Here is a 21,894-nt window from a genome sequence, read left to right as displayed (position 1 = left end):
GGAGGCCTATCAAAGCCGGCCCACTCCTGCTCGGGTTAGGTGGCGGACGGGCCACTTCCCTCCTCCCACCCCCACCCTCTGCCCCTGCAGAAATTCCCCCACCCCCACCTCTCAGCCTCTGGGCAGTCCCTCCCGCCAAAACTTTGCCTCTCCCCCTCCCTCCCCCTTGTCCGAGGCGGGTAGCAAAGCAGCAGAAACCAGAGCTGGTTATAGGCATTTATTGAATTTATTCATTTATTGATTTGACACACTACCCCACTCAAATCTAGCACATGATACAATCTGGGTAGGCCAGGCACTGACACAGGAAATGATGGGAACCCACAGCAGGGGTGGGGGAGGGGACAATGCAAAGGGGACTGGGGGAGGGGCTGCTTTGGGGGCTGGGGTGGAGGAGCCCCAGATGGCCTCCCTGGCAGGTGCTAGTAAACCTGATCCACATTCCCCTCCATCCAGGCTCATTTCCCAGACCCTCAGCCAAGCTCCCCAGCTCCCCCTTCCCTGTCCCGCCCCTCCCCCTGCCTGCCACCACACACACTTCCACATAACCCCTGTAGTCAGGCAAGGGGGAAGAAGGGCAGGGACAGCTGTCAGGGGCCTTGAACAGGGAGGTCTCTGTGCCTAACTTTACCACCCTAAATCCTTCCCTCCTTCTCTTCCCCCTCCCACCCCTTCCCAGGCCACAAACTAATTCCAGGCCTTCCATGCGCTCCCCCACTGTCACACTAACCCGTAGCGGGTCAAGGGAGAGTGTGGCTGCATCCTAATACCACGCACTCCTAGGCATGAGGTGGCTGAAGGCAGGAGGCTGGCTGAGCTTTTGTGGTAGAGAAACTGAGCTAGTTCTGCACCGACCTTGCTCTAGACCTGGCCCACGTGGGGGCCTCCCCTTGCTCGGGGCTGCTTCCCACTGCTGCTCCCCGGACCCTACCCCCCTTCCCCTTCCCCAGGTTTCCCCCAGTAATCTCTGTAGTGTTTGCAACATGTCACTATGACAAAGCCTTCAGAAAGGAAAAAAAGAAAGCATTCTCTCCATCACTAGCACCTTGCCACTGTTAAAAATCTCTATATTTTGTGTTTATAGTTCTTTAAAAGTTTATAAAAAGCCTTTCTGTTATCTGCAGTCTTCCAAGGGTCATTTGGCCTGGTGAGCCACTCCAGTGCTCAGACCTTGGCCCTTCCAGGTCCCCGCTACCCCGCCCCCCACCCCCCACCACTGGCCTAAGAGGCCACTGCATACAAACCCCAGGCTCAGCGTAGCCTGGACCAGCTCAGATAAGATGCTACAAAAAATCCTGCTCCCAAAGGCAGAGGTAAGGCCACTGGTGACTTCACATTTCCAACAGCACTGCTCGCCCCTGCTACAAAACCTAGGGGGTGGGAATGGGGGAGCCGAGGATGGCTCCCAAGAGGGGGCCTTACCCCTAATTGGCACAGTGAAAATAAACCCCCTCCCTTTCCCTCCCCCCACAGTTCCTACACGGGGCAGCTTTATCTTTATAATTTCCTCAACACCTGTGTGAGTAGATCTCACCCTAGCTCTAAAGTAGGATCCCAAATTCCCGGGGTGAGGTCAGGGGTCAAAAGTGGGTATGGGCACCCCTGGCTCCACCTCCGAGGCAGGGGACAAAGCTTCCAGCCATGGCTCAGGGATCTGTGGGAAGAAGAAATGGAGCACAAGGTAAGAGGCTCACCGGGGGCATGACCACGTTCCACCACCACGGCCCACACTCAGGGAAACAGGGACAGCCCCTCTCCCGTCTTTCTGTGCTACCCGGTAGGGCTGGGCACCGCGGTGGGGCCTGGAGGTCGTACTGGAAAACGCTGCCACTCCCACACGACAGCCTCCTCCCGATCCCCCGGGAGCTCCACCTGCCCCCCTGTTCCCAGCCTCCCCCTCGCTTGGACCGAAGAGGTAGCAGGGCCCCCCCTCAACCCCGCGCGCGCCTAGGCTGGGGGTGCGGTACCTGGCTCGAAGTTGAAGTCCAGTCCCTCGCCCCCATCCATGAGGTCACTGATGATGTTATCCATGTCACACTCCAGGTTCTCCAGATACATGTCAAGATCGAGATCCTGAGGCATTCTGGCTTGGCTTGTAGCTTCGGTAGAAGGTGTAGGCACAGGAGTCCCCAGGGTCTTGGGGACGGGAGCCCCCGCCATGACTGGAGGCGGTGCTATCATCGGAAGCGGGGGAACCAGACCGCTGGGGCCTGGAGCCTCTGGAGGCTTGGGACACAGGCCCACTCCTGTGGCCACATTACTGGAGGAAGGTATGCCCCCCAGCAACAGAAGTGTGGGAGCCTGGGACAGAATGGGATCTACCTGGGTCATGAGGACATCGGCAGGGGGGGGTGGTGTGTCGGAGGTGAGCAGGGCCTCCAGGGACTGGGAGCTGGAGAAGCACCCCTCTCCTGCTGCCAGCGGCCCCTCTGCTGGGCTGAAGAGGGAGGTGCTGTAGGTGTGCAAGGGGCCCGGAACCCTAGGATGCTGCAAAGAGAAGCCAGAGAGACTACTCCGGGAGAGCAGGGAATGGGAAGGTGTTAGATTGAGCCCATCTAACAGCTCCAGATCTTCCTTTAGGGGCGGAGGGACGCCCCCTGCATAGCTGCTCACTGAGGCTGGCATCTCCTCCGCCGCCGCGGCCGCCGCCGCCAGCACCTCGGACTCCGGCCGCAGCGGGGAGAGCCGGGTGCTGACAGTGCTGGCGTTCGAACTGCTTCGTGGACGGAAGGTGGTCCACACGTCGGCTTCCTCGCGGTTTCGAGAGCAAGGGCTGCCTGACCACTTGGCAAAGTGGCCAACGGGGCTCGTCGGAGTGGCACCTTCGGGCGGAGCTGGCAGCACAGCTGGCTTCTTCTTGGGCGCCTTGCTGCGGCCCCGGAGCAGCTTGCTGCTGCTATCCATGGAGGCTGCCCGGCGGCGGGGCGCCTTGCCGCTTTTGCCCCCCTCGGGGTTCAGCATCCACCAGGAGCTCTTGCCGGTAGCCTCGTTGTGGACCTTGATGAACTTGCTGTGCAGGGACAGGTTGTGGCGGATCGAGTTCTGGAGAGGGCAGAGGCGGCAGAAAGGGGGCATGAGAGGTGCATAGGGGAGGTCAGTGGGCCACAGGCCGGCCTTCCAGGGTGTGGGGCGCAGCCGCGGCATTCCTGGACACGCAAAGCTACTCAAATACAGGGGGAGAAGCGGCAAAGGTAGGGCTGGGGGTTGGGAAGGAGACCACACACACAGTTCCCACCCAGAAGACAAGCTGCTCGGGCCGGCGCAGGGGCACCAGACACGACCTGAATAACAACCTACTGCACAAGGGCAGAGCACCCACCCTGCAAAAGCTCAGAGCATTCAACTCCTCCCAAGTCTCTGGGGGGCTGTCTGGGGCTGGGGGGCATCAGGCCGCCGCACTCCTGGTTCGGCAAGAACTAGGCTCTGATGGGAAAGAGCATTCCACAGCTCCACCCCTTTCCTTGAGTGCTGGCTTGGGTGGAGTTTACAGGACAGTGGCGCAACACCAGCCCAGGACTGACCCACCCTGTCCTGAGCCAGTTCTCTGAACAGGCTGAGGGGCTGGAACCTTGCACAGCTGGCGCTCCACTCCCCACGGAGCATTTGGGCCCCAGGTCTCCAGAGGACTATGGAGAAGCCTTTTTTTTTTTTCCTGATTTCTCCCAATTCGTGGACACACACCCTCAACCACATTAGGGCCAGGCTCCTCGCTGTGCCTCAAATACGCAAGGCGCATTCCTCCCGCCCTTCCTCCCTGGCCTGGGGAAGAGCTCCCCTCTCTAAATTCTTCTGCTTCGTCCAGCCCAAGCTTAAGTCTCCTCTTTTTTAGAAAGTGGTTGCTTGACTTCTGCAGCCGAATTTCTCGTGTTCTTTACGGTTTCACAGAATTGGTCGCTTAAAGTGGAAGCGCCCAGGACGCAGATCCTATCATCGAGACAGGCAGCGCCCCCCCACCCCAGTAGCGCCCCTCCTCAGAATACCAAGCTCTCAGTACTACTCAGGCTCCCGCTACAGAATCAATTATTTCTTGCCTGATCGCTGGGGAGGCCTCCAGGGGATGGAGAAGCTCCCCTTGAGTCTCTGTAGGCTCTTCAGTGCCTTGGTATTAGAAGCTATATGTTCTCCCTTTCTCTCTCCCCTTTCTCTCTTGCTGCTGATATTCTTCTAGAGATAAGTTAGGGTGGGGTTTTTTTTTCCCAGAGGCCCAGGGAATGGAGACTGGCAGACTCTTGAGCCCCCAGAGCAGTTTCATTCCACTGGTTGCCCCAGGCTGGTTAAGACACCCCTCTGTGCCCCCCACCTCCCTTCTCTTTCCTACTGCCCTTTGGCCGCTTCTCCTCAGGAATTTGTGCATGAGACCTCCAACCTTAGGGGCATTTGACCTCTCACATGGAGCTCTCTAGTGTTTAGAAAACTCAGGCAAAGTCCAGAAGGGCTTGGAGCAACTAGGAGGCTCAGGCTATGGAGAGTGAGAAATCACCATAAGCATTTCTGACCCCTCTAGCTAAGGAGATTCTTTGCCTGGAGAAAGATGCTTAAGTAGTTCTTTCTAGCTGAAGAACTCCTTGTCTTCCTGGGACCCTACAGTAATGGCACTTGAACTGCTCCTTCAAGGAACCACACTTGGCCATCCAGCCTGCGCTCTTAGTAACCGAGGACCGTGGTGACTGCTGGTGCCATGAATTCCCCCCCTTTTCATTCTCCAAGTTTGGGGTCTACTGAGAAGACCCCTCCCTTTCCCTACTCCTCAGTACCCATGAGGCCCGGTTCTTCATCCCCTCTTCTTTAGGTTTTGGAATTAGTATATGGTACAGCCGCCAACCTCGAGAGGTGAGCTCCCTAAGAGCCTGCAATTCTTCTTACCTGTTCGAAGGAGGATGCCTGTTAATTGCTCCCCAAGCCACCTAAACTAAGCTTTCTTGTTCTAAGTGGGTGCCGCCCCCTGGTGGGGTGGTAGTAACCTTGGCAAGTGACCAGTTAAGCCAGTTCAGGCATGAGGTCCCCTCCGAGTAGGGGTGGGGGTGGGGCTGGGGGCTGGGCTGGGGGAGAGCCTGGAGGCCCCAGGCTCAGCGTCATTTGGCTTTGCCATGATTCCAATGAAGGGAATTTGGCAGCATGGACTAGCAGCCACACATATGGTTTATAGTGATACCTGAGTTCAAGTCCTCATTCTACTGAGATTAGGTGAATTTCCTAACTTTTTAAACCTTAGTTTTCTAATATGTAAAATGTGGGATCTCAGAATTGCTGTGAAGATTAATAAAACAAAAAATTAAAAAAAAAAAACACTTTGTAAACTAAAAATCCCGGCGTAAGTGTCAATTACAAGGAGCGACTACACTCCCACAGCATAACTAACAACTCATGGTTATTTCTTCTACCCTGGAAAACCGAACCTAAGGGAAAAGAAAAACAGCTGTGTAGGCCGGGTCCAAGGAGGGGAGCTCTTTATGAGCTGAGGCTGTGGTGTGGCAGTCTACCCAGAAATAGTGCCAAGGGTCTCAGTCAGCTGTCCCGTTTTCTGTTCTGCCCAATCCCTAGGGCTACTGCAGATCTGATCGCTCGATCTCTTATACCTAGGAGGAGACCCTCTCCTCTTAAAAGCCCCTGTACTTCCTTGTATGCTGACCTCATCGCCTAAGGGCGTACAAGACAATCACAGGGGTTGAAGCTCCCCGATCTCACGATGAGAGCCCCATACTTCTCAACACGAGTTTTCAGAGCATCTAGGCGAGATTTTTCCTCCCAGTTTCTTCATGGAAAGCCGAAGGAACACCCAACCTTGTGCGCTAAAGCCAGCCTTATCTCTCTTTGTTTCCTTCATGACTACTATTCCTCAACTTTCCCCCCAAACTTGGAGAGTCCCTCACTAGAGAGAGTTTCTTGGCATTATCAGGTAAACTGAGGCAGGTATCCACTCATGACCCTTTTTTTTTTCTTTGTGGGTTAGGTCAGCTCCCTTACCCCGTGAATATCACTCTTTTTACCTTTTGCGAACTCCACTCCCTCTTCTTGGGAAGAGGAGTTCTAGAGCAGAACCTCTCCCCTGAGGTATTGCGAGGCGAGCAGGGAATCCAAGTAATCCCACAGGAATGGGAGAAAAGGTGTTGGGGCGGGAGGTGGGGGTGGAGGGAAGGCTAGGTTTATGTGGAGAACCCACACAGCTCCTGCAGTGCATAGGATAAAGGCTTCTCTGTGGGAATAAGTGTTTGGGGCAGCCCAAGCCAACACTTGTGCTGGGAGTGTTGAGCAGTGAGCAGAGAATTCAATTTTCTCCAGGGCCAGGACAGTGTCTTATTCATCTGTGATCCTCCAGCATTAAGCACTGAGCGTGGCATATATACTATGTCCTAAGTACGTGTTTGTCTAATGGACGATTGAAGGTGGACTTCTGGGGTGGGCTGTGTATAAAGGGGGGGGTGTCCCAGAATAGCAATAAGGAGGTGGGGGGGGCCCAGGGGCAGATGGTATTGGGACGGAGGTAAGGGGGTCAGAGTTACCTTCCATCCTGCTGAGCTGTTGCTGTCACCCTTGTCCTTGAAGTAGGGCACAGTGCGGACCATCCACTCATAGATCTGGGCGAGTGTCAGTCGCTTCTCCGGGGCGCTTTCAATGGCCTGGCTGATGAGCTCTGCATATGACTGATTTCCCCAGGCATTCCGGCGGGAGCCTCCCTTCCGAGGACCTGTAACAGCCCCCAGGATCCCGGGCTGGGGGCCCCCTGCCGGTTCTGGGAGCCGGGAGGGCAACAGGATTGGCTCTGAGCGCCCCTCCGTGTGTACCTTCTCTTCCAGACCTGGATCCACCTCGGGCGGCTCGGACGGCTCGGACGGCTGAGTAGCAAGCTCTGGTCGGGGAAGGGGCCAGGTGCAGGAGCGGGGACGGCTCTGGGGTTCGAAGTCGGGATCGAGGTCTATGATCGCGGCAGCCTCTGTGGCTGAATTCTCATTCCCAGGATCCATACGTGGAGCTGGACCTCTGTCGCTCAGCGTTCAGAGGAGCCTGCCAAAGTCCCTCGCGATGCCGCCCCCCAGGGGGGAAGCACCCAGGGCCAGGAGGCACATTCCTGCCAGTCCTCAGAAAGTCTCCGACTTCCCCCTCGCCCCGTACCCTAGCCCCCCAAGCTGTCCCTCCCTTCCACACAACTCTGATTCTCTTCGCGACTACAGCCTGCAGCCTCAGAGCTCTTTCGGAGACACCACCTGTAACCTCCGCCTAGCGAAGGCACTTTTTCTCCAAGCTCTCACTCAGCTTCCTGCTCTTTTAAACCTGAGGCACCGTAGCCCCTCATACATTGCGCTCCCATCAGCGAACGTCTCCTTAGCTGCAGTCCCACCCCCTTTTAAGTTGCTGCCCCCCGGACACTCCTCCCAAATTTCCTCCACCCTAATCACTGCCCTCCCCCACGCCCCGCTCCCCCGCGTCACTTGCCCCTCCCCTGACTCCCCCTCCTCCGTCTCTCCTCTTCCTTCCACTCCTAAGAGGGTCCACGTCCCCTCGGCCCCAGCCTCTCTTATTCCAGAACCAATTCCCCTACCAACCCCCCCCCCCCCCGCCCCCCGGGTTTCCCTTTTGTTTTGCTCCGAGCTGCAGCCCCGCCTGACGTCTCTGTTTACCACTCGCCGAGGCAGCCATCTGCGCACGCGCCTAGACAGTCAGTTGGGAAACCGAGTTCTTCAGTCGGGCCACCCTGCTCAGGCCCGAGGACTGCATTTCCCGTCCTGCTTCGCGGCCAGGAGCCTGATAAGGGCGGCAGGAGAGCGGCGTGGCAGGATATCGGGAGGTGGAACTTTATCAGAAGTTGTTGCCAACTCTTTTTCATTTTTCATCTCTTAAAAATAATTTTCCTCCTCCCCCCGCCCCAGCTTCCTGCCCCCTTCCTTGTGATTCGGCGTCACCTAGTTGGCTGTGTTGAGAGATGCTAGGGCTTTTCCTTCTTTCAGTTAAGAGAGGGCAAAGGGGAAAAAAATGCAGTCTCTAAGAGAAGCAGGAAACTGAGAAGCAAGAAGCAAAGGAATAACTAGGAAACAGGCTGTGAGCCTGTTGAGGAGTCGCGTGGCGGGCAACGTAAACACATGGTTAGCTGGCGGTAGGGTCCCCCCCACCCCTCCTATTGCCCCATACTCAGTTCACACTGACAGTGTGGTTGCTGACCAATCAGCTTTCTCCATTGGCTCTCCTGGTCTCCCTGTAAATATTGATAACCTCCAGGTTCTCGTCTTCGGCGGCTTCACTTCTCATTCAGCGGGTCCCAAACTGAACTCGTTTACCCGCTTCTGTACCCACACCCCTATTCTCTCTGGTCACCCATATCTTTGAATTTGGTGAATGGTTATCCTGATCTACCCAGTCTCCCAAGCTAGACTTAACCGCTCACCTTCTCATCTCTCTAGCTTTCCACATCCAAATCCCTCTTCGAGACCTTATTTATCATTGGATTAAACTGCAGTGTCATCCTCATCGGACCTCTTGCCATCATCAATCTTTACCCCACTACAGTGCGTTTGCTGCTGCCGACAAAGCTATTTTTTTCTAAGAAACCTTCCTGATACTAGCAGCTAAAATGTATGGAACGCGAATTATGTGCCCAGCCCTGTGGCGATTGCTTTCCGTAAACATGAGCTCATTTAACTCCTCAAATCAACCCTGGAAAATAGGTACCACTATTACCCTCACTTTATAGATGAAGACACTAATGCTCAGACATTTAATGGACTTGCCCAGAGTCACACAGCTAGGAGGGAGAACTGGGACCATATCACTTATATGCGATCATATATATGTCCTTGCTTAAAAACTCCTTTGCCCTAGCTGAGGCGACTCAGTGGATCGAGTGCCGGCCTGGGAACCGGAAAAAGCCACAGGTTCGGTTCAGGCCAGGGTGTGAGCCTGGGTTGTGGCCCAGGTTCCCCCGCTGGGGGCGTGTGGGAGGCAACTGATCTACCTATCTCCCGCTCCCGCACATTGATGTTTCCCTCCCTCTCTTTCTTCCTCCCTTCCTCTCTCTCTAAAAGTAAATAAATAAAATCTTTAAAATAAATAAATTTTTAAGAAACCCTCCTTTGATTTTTCCCATTGCCAATGTGACCTAGTTCAAACTTCCCACAGAGGGTTTCTTCAGAGCCAAGCCATTTCTCGCCTTTCTTCCTTCATCTTTTCACTGGGCTCACTAAGTTACAACCAGTCAGAATTTTACACTACTTCCGGGAAATAGCACCTCCACTCTCTACCTTTCCTAGGATGCCCTCCCCTCTCCTCCCCCTCTCCCCAAGTCTCTTATTTGGGAAAACTCATATTTGGCTGTCTCTGTCCCTGTCAGGTGGAGCTAGTTCTTCCTTTTCTATGTTCCCCAGCACTTTGTGCAAGCTTATGTTAGATAGCACAAACCATATTGTATTGTAAGTATCTGTTTGCATGTATGTCTCTTCCACTAAACTGTGAACTTCTTGAGGGCAGAGACAAGTTTTATGTATCTCTTGTGATCCCAGCTTAGGGTCACGTAGTAGACATTCAATCAGTGAACTTGTGTGGATAGTGCCTGGTGTTAGACCATCTGCAGTGTTGCTTGACACATGCTGCTCTGTGGTGACCAGGTGTGTCTCCTGTCAGGAAGGGTTTCCATACAACCTGGGATTTTTCAGAGGCGGCAGCACACTGGGCTTTCAAAGTGACGTCTTGGTTGTGCAGATCCCTGCTTCCTTCTGCTCCGATATGCATGTGTCCTCGCTCTGTCATGGGGAAGGTGAAGAAAAGACCACCTTTCCTTATCTGAAGTCCAAAATAAAAGGATGAGACATAGTTGTTCACAATGCCTGGCAAACGTTTCCAGCACATGCCTCCTACTCCTGCCTGGAGTACTTGTCAAGTGCCGCTCGAGTGGTGAATTTGGTGGAAGAGAGAGCCTAGTGGGCCACTAGGTCACAAGGAGCTCTCGTCTAACTGCAACAGGTGTGGTGGAAGATCATGAAGAGCTGCTGAGACAGGGAAATGGCAGGGTGGGGCAGGCACCTGTCCTGGCTTGAGTTGTATCTTGTATTGTCTCCCTTTGTGCGTTTGTTTGAAAAGGTCCACCTTTCCACCAACTCATGTCCATCACCTCCTTAAATTTCCAATTCAAAGTTCAAAACTTACATGCTCTTGGAAACTTTCCCCGACTAGTCCAACCTGACGGATCACTTATCTACTTTGCATCTCCTGAACCTCCTTGAACTCAGTTTGTATTCTTTAATTTTGTGCTTGCGGACACACGGCTTTTCATTCCTTATTTTTTGCAGATATTTCCTATATTTTCTTTTTTGAAAAGATTTTATTTTCAGAGAGAGGGGAAGGAAGGGAGAAATAGAGGGAGAGAAACAGCGATGTGCGAGAGATAACGTGAATTGGTTGTCCTTCTTGGACGCCTCCAACTGGGGACCTGGCCTGCAACCCAGGCATTTGCCCTGACTGGGAATCGAACCAGCAAGCTTTCAGTCCACAGGCTGGCACTGAATCCACTGAGCCACACCAGCCAGGGTGGCTTTTCATTTCGTAGGGGCATGTCGTTTCCCCAACTACAGTATAAACTCTGCAATCAATCAAAAAATGGTTACTGAGCTTTTCTTGTTAAGATGACAGTATACGTCAAAACTCTGGACAGTTAAAAACAACCATAAACCGTAGGACCAGATGATTTAGGAGGGTGAGCTGCAGGGCCAGTGGAACGGTAAAAACACTATGACTTGAAAGTATGCGTCTTAGAGAGGCCGTGGGTATTCACCTTATTACTGTGGGAGTGTTAGAATAGACAGTATAATATACATGAGTCCAGAGAAAGAGTTAGCAATGTGGCCTTAGAAAATAGAGGAGACAATAGTAGTAAAGAGGAGTAACAGGAGGCCCCCCAAACCACTAGAGTCATAAATGAGGACCAGATATGGCAGGACATGGTGGGGAGGGAGGTGGCACAGGCCTTTTTCCCAGTTGCAGTCTCAGAGTTTATGGTCTCAACTGGCTCCCCATTTACCACTTGTTTTTTTCTCTCTTGAAGGGCATAGAGGTTTGGCTTTCTTGCCTCTTTCCCTGCCACCGCCCACTCTTCTCCCTGGGGGCCACCCCCCCAAGCCTGCTGCCAGACAGGCTTTATTCATTTGAATTGAAAGACATTTCCCCACTTCTCTCTTATCCTGCCCAGCGCTGAAAATGCACACAACCCCCACCTAGGGTTTGTATAGGATTTTTGCTAGTGACTGCAGGGAAAGAGGCAAAGGTTAACGAAAACAGCAATGAAAAAGTTCAAGGAATCTCAGAAAGCACCACCTCAACTTGTCCCTGGCCTTCACAGACACGTAGAAAACATATTTTTAGTAATCTTCTTCCCTAAGACTTCCTTATGTGTTTCTGTGAAAGATTTCTAGCTCTTTTTCTTAGAAGCCAGTACCACCCTTCCAGCCCTGTTGTTGGTTTAAAAAATCTTTTCCTTAGTAAATATTTCTTAGAAGCCTACTATTTTCCAGGCACCAGGCTAGGTGTTTTCATGTAAAGTGCACTTAAATGGACTGAAGCCCTCAGGTTCAGCCCCAAGAAGATCTGATCTGGCGCCACTACTGAGTTCAAGGCAGCATTCAATCCTTTCTGAACCCTGGAAGCCGGTCCGATGCAGTGAAAAGAGCACTAGATCGAGTCAGGAGAGTTGAGTCCTTGTCATAGCTCTGCCACTGACTACTTGAATAATGATACAATGACACTACTATTAATGAGTAACGTGTATCAAGTTTTTAGTATGTGTTAGACCCTGTGCTAAGTACTTTACATGAATCATCTGATTTAATCTACATTCTAAGCATCTAAGTTAAATGCTATTACCATTTTCCTTTCACACAGGAAAATGAGAGAGGGTAAAGGGACCTCCTAAAAGTCCAGAGTTCCTAAGTGGTAGAGCTGAGTTACAAATCCAGGCAGGCTGACTCTAGAACTTCCACAACTCAATTCATGTCTTCTGGCTGTGGTTGCTTCAGTTGTTAAACGGGAATGTTATTAGATCTCTCTAGAGTTTCTCCTAGCTCTAAAATCCTATCTCCTATGATCTTCCATCTGGGTATAGGACCCCAGATTGCCCTTTTGGCCTTAGGTTGCCCTGAGCTTTCACTTCCCACCCACGCAAATTCGGTCCTGGCACCTGTATAAGATCCATAAAGCTTTGTTTCCCAGGTTTTGCACTCCTCTGAACTGACCTTTGAGCTTCCCCTTTAACCTTTCCTGTAGGCCTCTATGGTCCTAATGTTTGAAAGTCCTACTGGCATGATATTTACCAGAGTTCTTAACCAAAAAGTCTCCAATACATGAAAACATGCTTATATTTTAAAATTGCATGAAAAGAGCATATGCTCATAATCGTGTTTCAAATACATTGAGAAGAGATAGAAGTGTCAAAAGGTGTTAACTAACTGGCTATCTTTTTTCTTTTAACTTGCCTAGAGTTTTCCAATTTATTGTGACTGTGTATAACTTTTACATACATTTTTATTGACGTGATGGGGGGGGGAGAGAGAGAGAGATTGATTTGTTGTTCCACTTATTTATGCATTCATTGATTGATTCTTGTATGCACCCTGACCGGGGATCGAACCTACAACCTTGATGTTTTGGGATGATGCTCTAACCAATTGTGAGCTACCCGGCCAGGGCCAACTGTGTATAATTTTTAAACTGGGGGAAATGCTTTATATTTTATCTCTTTCTACAAGGGATTTGAGGCACTTTACCAAAAAAAGAGTACAAATGTCATGAGATTATAGAAATAGAACATCAGAGGCATGGAAAGGGAGAGAGAGCTAATGTGCTATGACTGAACATTAAATTCACCTTCTGGGGCAGCCAGGGGACAGGGGGAACACAGAATCCTTGTTATCAGAAGAGAAGATACATAGCGATTCCTCAAGAGAGACAGATTTTCCTCTCATTAAATTATTTTTTCCCTCAATCGAAAAGACTGGGCTACAGCAAACAAAATTTTTTGAAAGAACTAAACATTTTGAATCCCATTGCCTTCAAACAACTCTCATCTTTGCCTATCAGCTTTCAGTTCTTGTCCACAGACACAAATAATTTTACATGGCTGCAATTAGAGTCTATATGCCATTTTGTGTTCTGTTTTTTTTCAATGAACATATCATAAACACATTTTCATATTTAGTCTTCCAGAGTTATAATTTTTTAACAGCTACATAATGGTCCATTGCGGGCACTAAATTCCATACGAAATATCTCATTTGGGATTAACATAAGGGACAATGTCCTCAGTAACAGTTTCATAACACACACAGAAGAGATTTTCATATTACTTTCTTATAACACCCTGGCTAAAAGCCAAGGGTGTAACATTAAAGCCTTTCTGCAGGGGCTGAGCTAATGTGGCTCAGGCATGTAACTTTCTGGTGCTCTAATTTGATCTGAGGATACAACATAAAATGCCACCACTCCTAAAGGAGAGGATGGATAGAATGCCCTTTACAATACATCCCATAAACATCTGTTCTCACAACCAGGCTTTTGCTAGGACCTCAGAGCCTGACTACATTTATTTTCTGATAAACCCCAGAAATGTTGGTATGCTCCGTTGTTGACTGAGGCAGGATCCATATGTTTTGGAAGCCAGACGAACAAACAGGTGGTTAGGTGACAGGGTTTACACTCTGTCTTGAGAGTTGAGAAGCTTGACCAGTGTTGCTGTCTGCAAGGAAATGTACCCCACATCCCCGTGAAGATAAGATGCAGGTGAAGCTAGGCTTTTCCTAGGACACAGCCTTTGGATCTGAGTTCCACACCAAAGAGGAGGGACTTTTGATCTGAACAACTTTCAAAACCCGTAACCAGTCAAGTGGCTTCAGCATAAGGAGGGAAGTCTCATAAGTATTCCGATGGATCCTCTGGTTTTAGGAATTGTAGGGTCCCGGTGTGTCTCCCAGGCCAAGTTGGCTGCAGAATGGGGTTTTATATTGAAAAATTGAATGTTGGAGACTGTCACCAAAGACAATTATTATAATTTTTTTTAAAAAATATTTTTTTAAAGATTTTATTTATTTTTAGTGAGAGGGGAAGGGAGGGAGAAAGAAAGAGAGGGAGAGGAACATCCATGTGAGAGAGAAACACCAATCAGCTGCCTCTCACATGCCCCCAGTTGGGGACCTGGCCCACCACCCAGGCATGTGCCCTGACTGGGAATTGAACCAGCCACCTTCCATTCACAGGCTGGCACTCAATCCACTGAGCCACACCAGCCAGGACTAAAAATTTTTTACGGAAATGATGTTGAGCTGTTATTTCTGGTACTAATTATATACCAGACCAAAATGCTTCTTAATAACTATACCTCATATGTGATAATACTATGTCAGCAGCATAAAGGTGGATTCATTTTTTTATTTCATTTTTTTATTGTACTAACATTATAGCCACAAAACAAAAACCTTTAAAATAAAAGTTATTTATTTATTTATTTTTAGAGAGAGGGGAAGAGAGGGAGAAAGACAGGCAGAGAAACATCAATGTGACCGAGAAACATGAATCGGTTGCCTCTCGTAAGCGCCCCATATAGGGACTGAACCCACAACCCAGGCATGTGCCCTGACTGGGAATCGAACCAGTAACCTTTCACTTTGCTGGATGATGTCTAACCAACTGAGCCACACTGGTCAGGGCAAAACTTTTTATTTATTTTATTCTTTAAAAGGTTTTTATTTATTCATTTTTAGAGGGGAAGAGAGAAAGAGAGGGAGAGAAACATCAATGTGTGGTTGCCTCTTGCATGCCCCCCACCGGGGACCTGGTCTACAGCTCAGGCATGTGCCCCGACTGGGAATGGAACTGGTGATCCTTTGCTTCGCAGGCTGGTGCTTACTCCACCGAGTCACACCAGCCAGGGCAGGGCAAAACCTTTTTAAAAATAGAAAAATAGAAGAAAATAATTATCCACAATTCAACAATCTTTTTTTTTAAAGTTTATTGATTTTGAGAGAGAGAGAGAGAGAGAGAGAGAGAGACATCAACTTGTTATTCTACATATTTATACATTCATTGGTTGATTTTTCTATGTGCCTTGACTGGGTATTGAACCTGCAAACTTGGTGTATCAGGATGACGTTCCAACCAACTGGGCTACCCAGCAAGGCCGCTCTCCACCTCTCTTAACACAAATGTCAGGGTTTTTGTGTAGTTCCATTATTATTTTAACCACCATATTTTTACATTTTTATAGACATACTGTATATATAAATTTGAGTCCTATTTTAAAATTGTAATTACACCATATGTGAATATATTTTCCTTTAAAAATTTAGACTATTACAGGAAAAACTAAACATCTTGTTGGTCCCTTATCCCATTTACCTTTCCCCTTCTCCCTGAAGTTACCATAGTCATGAGTTTGGTATGTATTCTTCCAGACCTTTTTAAACATAAAGCCTTACATAGGAAAAGTGTAGCATTATTTTGTGTGCAATAAGTTATTATATTCAGCAACTGACTTTTTCACACAGAAATATTTTTGAGATCTGTCTTTATTGATACATCTAGTTCATTCCCTTTAACTGCTATACTGTATTCCTAGTGAATATACCACATTTAGCCATTCCCTAAAGGAGAATTCTGTGTGTGTGTGTGTGTGTGTGTGTGTGTGTGTGTGTGTAGGGCTAATAAGTCTGCTAAACTGCTTTGAGTTCCCAAGTGTCACTGAGCACATTAATGCAAAGAGACAACCTGAAGTAAGAAAAAATAAGTCACTTTAGATGCAGATGCAGAGACGCCTGGTCCCAAATAACTATTCTTTGAGTCCAGAGTTACAGTGCTAACCAAGAGAACTTTCTGTGATGATGGAAATGTTCCACATCTGTACTGTCCAATATGGTAGCCACTAACTACTGTGCCTATTGAGAATTTGAATGAAATGTGGCCAGGCAACCAAGGCGCTGAAGTTTTAATTTTATTTCATTTAAATTAATTTAAATTTGCCCTCGCTGGTGTGGCTCAGTGGATTGAGTGTGGGCCTGCTAACCAAAGGGTCGCCAGTTCGATTCCCAATCAGGGCACATGCCTACATTGCGGGCCAGGTCCCCAGTGCGGGGGCGGCGCAAGAGGAAACCACACATTGATGTTTTTCTCCCTCTCTTTCTCCCTCCCTTCCCCTCTCTAAAAATAAATAAATACAATCTAAAAAAATAAAAATAGATTAATTTAAATTTGGTCATATGTCACTAGTGGCTACTGCATTGGCCAGTGCAAGACTTTAGCACAGGGTAGTGGAAGTCACAATATTTTATACCACAAATTACATCATCAGGAGCTCTAAGACAATTGTACCGCACCCTACAAAGGTCAATGGATAATGCTAAGATCTTGTATTGGTCTTTTTACATGTCCCTCTTTTAAGGTTAAGTCTCTTTGTTCCAGGTTTCCAGATGGGTTAAAAGATGGATTATCATATGGAAAAAACAAAGTTGCTAGAAAGCCTGTCTTTCTGGGAAATGACTGTACTCAAACCAAACCATGTCGAAATTCATTTCTAATCCCAACACCCTCAGTTGACATTTAATAAACTAAAATCCCCCATCAGTCATTCCACTAGCCCAGTAAAAGCTTCAAGGATGACAGAAGTAGTACACAAAGTCAACAGAATAGTATAAACATCTTATGAAAATGGTCTTGGCCATGAGCCAGCATTGTTCCGTGAGTCGAGTTACGTGTCATAGATGGGGTTTAGACCCAAAGAGAACTTATCTACTTTCTTGTTTACCATAAATGATTCCCCGAATCCCCATCCAGATCTCCTTTATCACTCAGAAGGTTCCTGACTGTCCCGCATAGCCTGCTAAATCTATAACTCACAGAGATAGGCACGTGGTTGTGCAATTTGCTTCAGGAGTAGGCTCCAGAATGTCCAGATTTAGTGTCCAGCTGATCTTCTCTGGCAGCATCAGGCAGATATGACAGCACATGTGAGCTGAAGAAATACACAGCCGGCCCCTGGGAGAAGCAGTGAGACATGAGGCACAAATTCACACTTAATACGGACAATAATAAAGTAACATGAAAAATATGCTAACTATGCCCGTTATAAAAATCCGTGACTAGCTCCTCTTTTTCATATTGGCGCCAATGTATGAAAGTATATGTACCTATCCTCTTGTCTTTCCCTCCCCCTCCCATTTCCTGTTCTTTTTTGTTTACTTTCTCTGATCTCTGCTTAGTCTCTCCTTTTGCCTCTGACAGTCTCCACTGCTGATCCCCTTCTTTTCCTGAGGTCATTCTTACAGCATTCTTCCACAAAGTCATGAATTCAGTTAATCCACACGTGGTATCAGGCTATTAGATATAAGTTAAAGAGAAAGGAAGCTTAAACACAGTCCTGTTTTACTTGTGATTGTGGTCTGGTATACAAGGTGATTTTTACCTAGTCGAAGAATTTTTATTTTAAACCTTTGAAAGAAAGTCCGCCATCCATGTATAGGAGTAATGCATATTTATTAAAGAAAGATTGTAAAATACAGGAAAAAAATTAAGTACCCGTAGTTCTATCATCCAACGATTACTTCGGGTGATATCTCTTTCCAGTATTATTTTTTTCTTCTACATAGATCTTTAAAAAACATTGTCATAATCACACTATATGCATAATTTTGTATTTTTGTTGTTTCCCACTTAACATATAAGGATGTTTCCAAATGATTACACAGGTTCATCACTATAATTTTAGTGCCTGCACAATATTCTATCAGTTGTGTGTAGCATAGTTGAATCATTTCCCAAGAAAAGCTGGCCATTTATCTTGAAGTAGTATTAAAATGAGGATTTTCATAAGCATTAATTGCCAAGGATCTACGTTAAGGACATATAGATTGTCCCAAAGCAGTAACTGCCCACGTAATCACAGGAAAATGATAGGTCAATGAAAGCTGCAGTTTTTCAGAGACAGTAGCTTTCTCCATAAAGTTTAAGAGAGTGTAATAGTAGTGAATCTTACAATAGTGTCAGAACCTCCCTCTCTATGATGACAGCCTGGTGTGACAGAAAGAAAACAAATAATTTGGAACCAGAATTCTTTTTTTAAAAAAATATATAATCTTTATTATATTTTCCATTATGAATTTTTTCCTTTATTCAATAAATACTAATTGAGCCCTGGCTGGTGTGGCTCAGTGGACTGAGCACCAGCCTGTGAACGAAATGGTCCCTGGTTCGATTCCCAGTCAGGGCACATGCCTGGGTTGCAGGCCAGGTCCCAGGTGGGGGGTGTGTGAGAGGCAACCACACATGGATATTTCTCTCCCTCTCTTTCTCCCTCCATTCCTGTCTAAAAATAAATAAATAAATAAAATCTTTTAAAAAATTTAAAAAATAGTAATTGAGTGCCTGTTATATGTTAGAGACTGCAGATATACCAGTCAGAACAATAATGTGCTTGCCCTCGTGGAGCGTAAAGTCTAGTGAATTTCCAGGCAATCAAACAAGTAATTACATACACCATGATAAATACTGAGGTTGGGGAAATATAGGAGGCTACATATTTTATTTATTTTTTTTAAATTTTCAGACAGAGAGGAAGGGAGGGAAAGAGGGAGCGAAGCTTCAATGTGTGATTGCCTCTCACACGCCCTATACTAGTCTCTGGGCCCACAACACAGGCATGTGTTCTGACTGGGAAGCGAACCACTAACCCCTTGGTTTGCAGTCCGGCACTCAATCCACTGAGCCACACAAGCCAGGGCTTAGTTCCATTATTTTAGTCTTAAATGGAAGCTGCTTTGAGTCTGCCCTATGCATGTGTGATTCAGGAGAAGTCTTGGGGAGAATCTATGCAAATAATTCAGGGCTTCTCTTCTCAGGATCTCTTTCTGAGCCATCCTCTCACTTTTTAGAGACTGTTGTTGCCCCAGGCCCTGTCTTCTGTTTCTCCCGGCTTAAAATGATGAGACTTTCCTAATATAATTTTAGTGGTATGGCTCAGTGACTGCAGCCTGCCCTCAGGCTAAAACCATAAAAATGGGAAACTTGGCCCACGCTGTTCCTAAGTTCCAACCTTCCTCCAATATCTGCCTGCTCTTGTTCACTCTATGGAGTTTTCAGGTGTGTACAGTTTGTCCTGAGTTTATAGTTGTTATCTGTTGAGAGTTTACTCCATCAGACTTGAGAATAGAACCTGTGATAATCAGATGAGCTTACGTCATATTTTGGGGGGGAAATCATAACCCTCAAATTCTATCTCTTGTACATTTATCATTTCTCCATATTATTGCCCATATTTCCTTCTTGCTTCAGAGGGAGAAAAGGCTAATTTGTTTACTTTCTCCCTTTTTCCCATCACCTCTTTTTTGGGGGCAGGAACTATTACTCATCCATCCGCTCTTTCAGGTGTTCCGCAAGTAAGTATGAGCTAATTTGTGCTCATGATGTAAGAGTAAGTAAAAGTAAGACCCTACTTCGCTGAGACTGCTCTCCCTAAGGTCATCAAAGGTCTGACTTCTTATTCACCATATCAAATAACTTTTTCTCATTCTTATGGTCTCTAATTTCATTGCTCCATCCTTCACTGGTTCTGACCAGCTTCTCCTTAAAACTAATTGTCTTCCAGTTCTCTGACCTCATTGATTTCTCCTCTCATTTTCCAAGTAGAAGAATTCTCAGACTTTGTCCTTGGTTTCTGTCTTCTCTTGTCCTTGGCAGTATTACTCAATCTTAGTGTTTCAACTACCACTTCCACGCCCAAGATTCCCAAGTCTTTATCTTTAGCCCTGACCTCTCTCCAGGGATTGAGACTTGAATTTCAGCTGTCTACACCTGGTTAGCTAACAAACATGTTAAACTGCACGTAGTCAAAATTCAATGCATTATCTAGCCCCCAAAGCTACTCTTCCTGTGTTTCCTATTTCAGTGAATTCCTGATACTGGAATCATATAATTAAATAAGAGCTGGATCATGGCTATTGCAAACGGGATTTTTGCATTCGTTTGACAATAGGGAAACCTCTACGGTCCCTTCCAGTTACGTGATTCTATTAGGTTCCCAGCACAGTGCTAGCCATTTCTTACAAGGAGCTCACAGTCAAATTGGAGAGAAGACCATGGAGTGATAACTACTTCTGACTTCAAATGCAGCAGGAACTCAGAGAAAAGAGTGTACATTGAAGTAGTAAGAGTAGACTGAGCTAAGTTCTTCCAAGGTAAAAGCTGTGTCTTCTATTTCATGTTCATCCCCACAGCACTATTCTCCACACATTGTAGAAACTCCATAGACTCTGAACGATTTTGTAATCATTATTAATGTTTATTGAGTACACACTGAGTGAATAGTTTTTCTCTAAATGATGTGGGGGTTAACCAAAATTTGATGCAGTTTCTGACCTTCTTCAATCAATCAGTCAACCAACAAATATTTACTGAGTGCCTGTTATTTGCAATACACTGTGCTAGGATGCAAGATGCAAGAGCAATAGAAGTCTTACTCTCTTCCCTTAGGGAGTTTACAATGTGGTTGGTAAGAGGAGACATAAATGCACACAAAGCTAATTAAGAATGTGAGTCAGAGCCAAATGAACATTATAGACAATAAATCTGTAAAAATTTTTAAAAGTGCAGATTACTGTACACTGGATGGATATGGAAGCTTTATGGAGGAGGGGGGGACCTATGCTGGGCTTTGAGGGTTGGGCAGAAATTAAATAGGCTTGAAGTTCTCATAGTTATTAAGAAGATAGAATTCAACACAAACATTTTGAGGCTAAAGACCAAACAGATGAAGAACATCTACGCAGGAGTAGGGAGCCTACACTAGAATGTTACTGAGCAGTTAGTGACATCCTACCCATCTCCAACATACACATTTTTTGGGGGGGCTTCCTTTCTCTCCTTTTTCCTTTTCTAATATTTTTTCCACCTTACTTCCTTTACGGTAGCATACTGGGCTAAAAGAATCTTCTGTGAGAGGCAGGTTGAAAAAACCTGGGCTCCAAAACGTGACTTTACCACTTATTATAAGCCTCCTGTGCCTCATCAATAAAATGCAGATACAAAAATAGCACCAATGTCCTAGGATTGTTTTGGGGATTAACTGAGTTAAAATATATAAAGTGCTTAAGGAGTGTTTGGCACATAATGAGTGTTCAATAAATGTTAGCCTTTTTTAAGGGAGGAAGGCTGGCTAATTGCAACATTATTATCTTTCCAGGTCTTATTGTTGCTAGAAAATTCAGTATATAATTAACCTGTGTGGAGCCGGAGGCCACACTCTTGTCAACTAAGGAGTTAGGTCTTTAGCAACCCCTGATAAGCACGCAGGGACACTGACACACTTAGGTCGCAATACTTTTACCCAGATTGTCCTCACCCCTAGGCAATCCAGAGATACTTTACTAAAATAAATACAATCACTAAACTTAAGTAGACAAGTTGAATATTTAAAGGACACTTCATCAACATAGGGAGGGAATTGACAACTTTCAGGAGGAATTTAAAGTACAGACTATCCCAAGGGAGGTGCCAGGTGAAATTAGGGTTTAAATGAACCTCAAGAAGGGGAGAAGTCACTAATGGTAGTAGGCAGCTGGATGGGTGTGTATGGAAGGAGAGTGCGCACCACAGAAAGGCCTTTCCACTCTGGGTCCACATTCCCTGGAGTACAGGCTGTATGTTATGAGGGCTGCTCTCTGGTTTTCCTCACTGCATAACCTCTTTTGTACTCAGACCCTCCCTTCCTTTACTCCCTCCCTGCAGTTCCAGGCCCCTGTTCCCAAGAACACAAAACACCCCAGATTATAGGGGCTTTTGGTTTGCCATTTCCTCAGGACAGCCTGAGTAAAGACTAAAAATTCTTGTCAGTATGGTTGCATAACATTGAGGCGGAGGTTGTGCAACCTCCTTCGGAAAAAA

The 21,894-nt window shown here is 47.1% G+C and overlaps 1 protein-coding gene across 1 annotated transcript; it reads right to left on the bottom strand.

Annotated features, from left to right (window-relative positions):
• Nucleotides 1-216: 216 nt before the first annotated feature.
• Nucleotides 217-7,377, bottom strand: FOXO4 (forkhead box O4). Its single transcript, XM_054574276.1, has 3 exons — nt 6,501-7,377; nt 1,968-3,042; nt 217-1,654 (listed from the first exon to the last, which is right to left on the bottom strand). The coding sequence occupies exons 1-3, from the start codon at nt 6,960-6,962 to the stop codon at nt 1,647-1,649; spliced, it is 1,545 nt and encodes a 514-aa protein (XP_054430251.1). The 5' UTR covers nt 6,963-7,377; the 3' UTR covers nt 217-1,646.
• Nucleotides 7,378-21,894: the final 14,517 nt, after the last annotated feature.

The sequence above is a fragment of the Pteronotus mesoamericanus genome, unplaced genomic scaffold (genome assembly GCF_021234165.1).
Source record: "Pteronotus mesoamericanus isolate MK-2021 breed Mesoamerican mustached bat unplaced genomic scaffold, CSHL_Meso_final contig_256, whole genome shotgun sequence".
NCBI classification, from domain to species: domain Eukaryota; kingdom Metazoa; phylum Chordata; class Mammalia; order Chiroptera; family Mormoopidae; genus Pteronotus; species Pteronotus mesoamericanus.
This window is presented reverse-complemented; position numbering and strand designations above follow the sequence as displayed.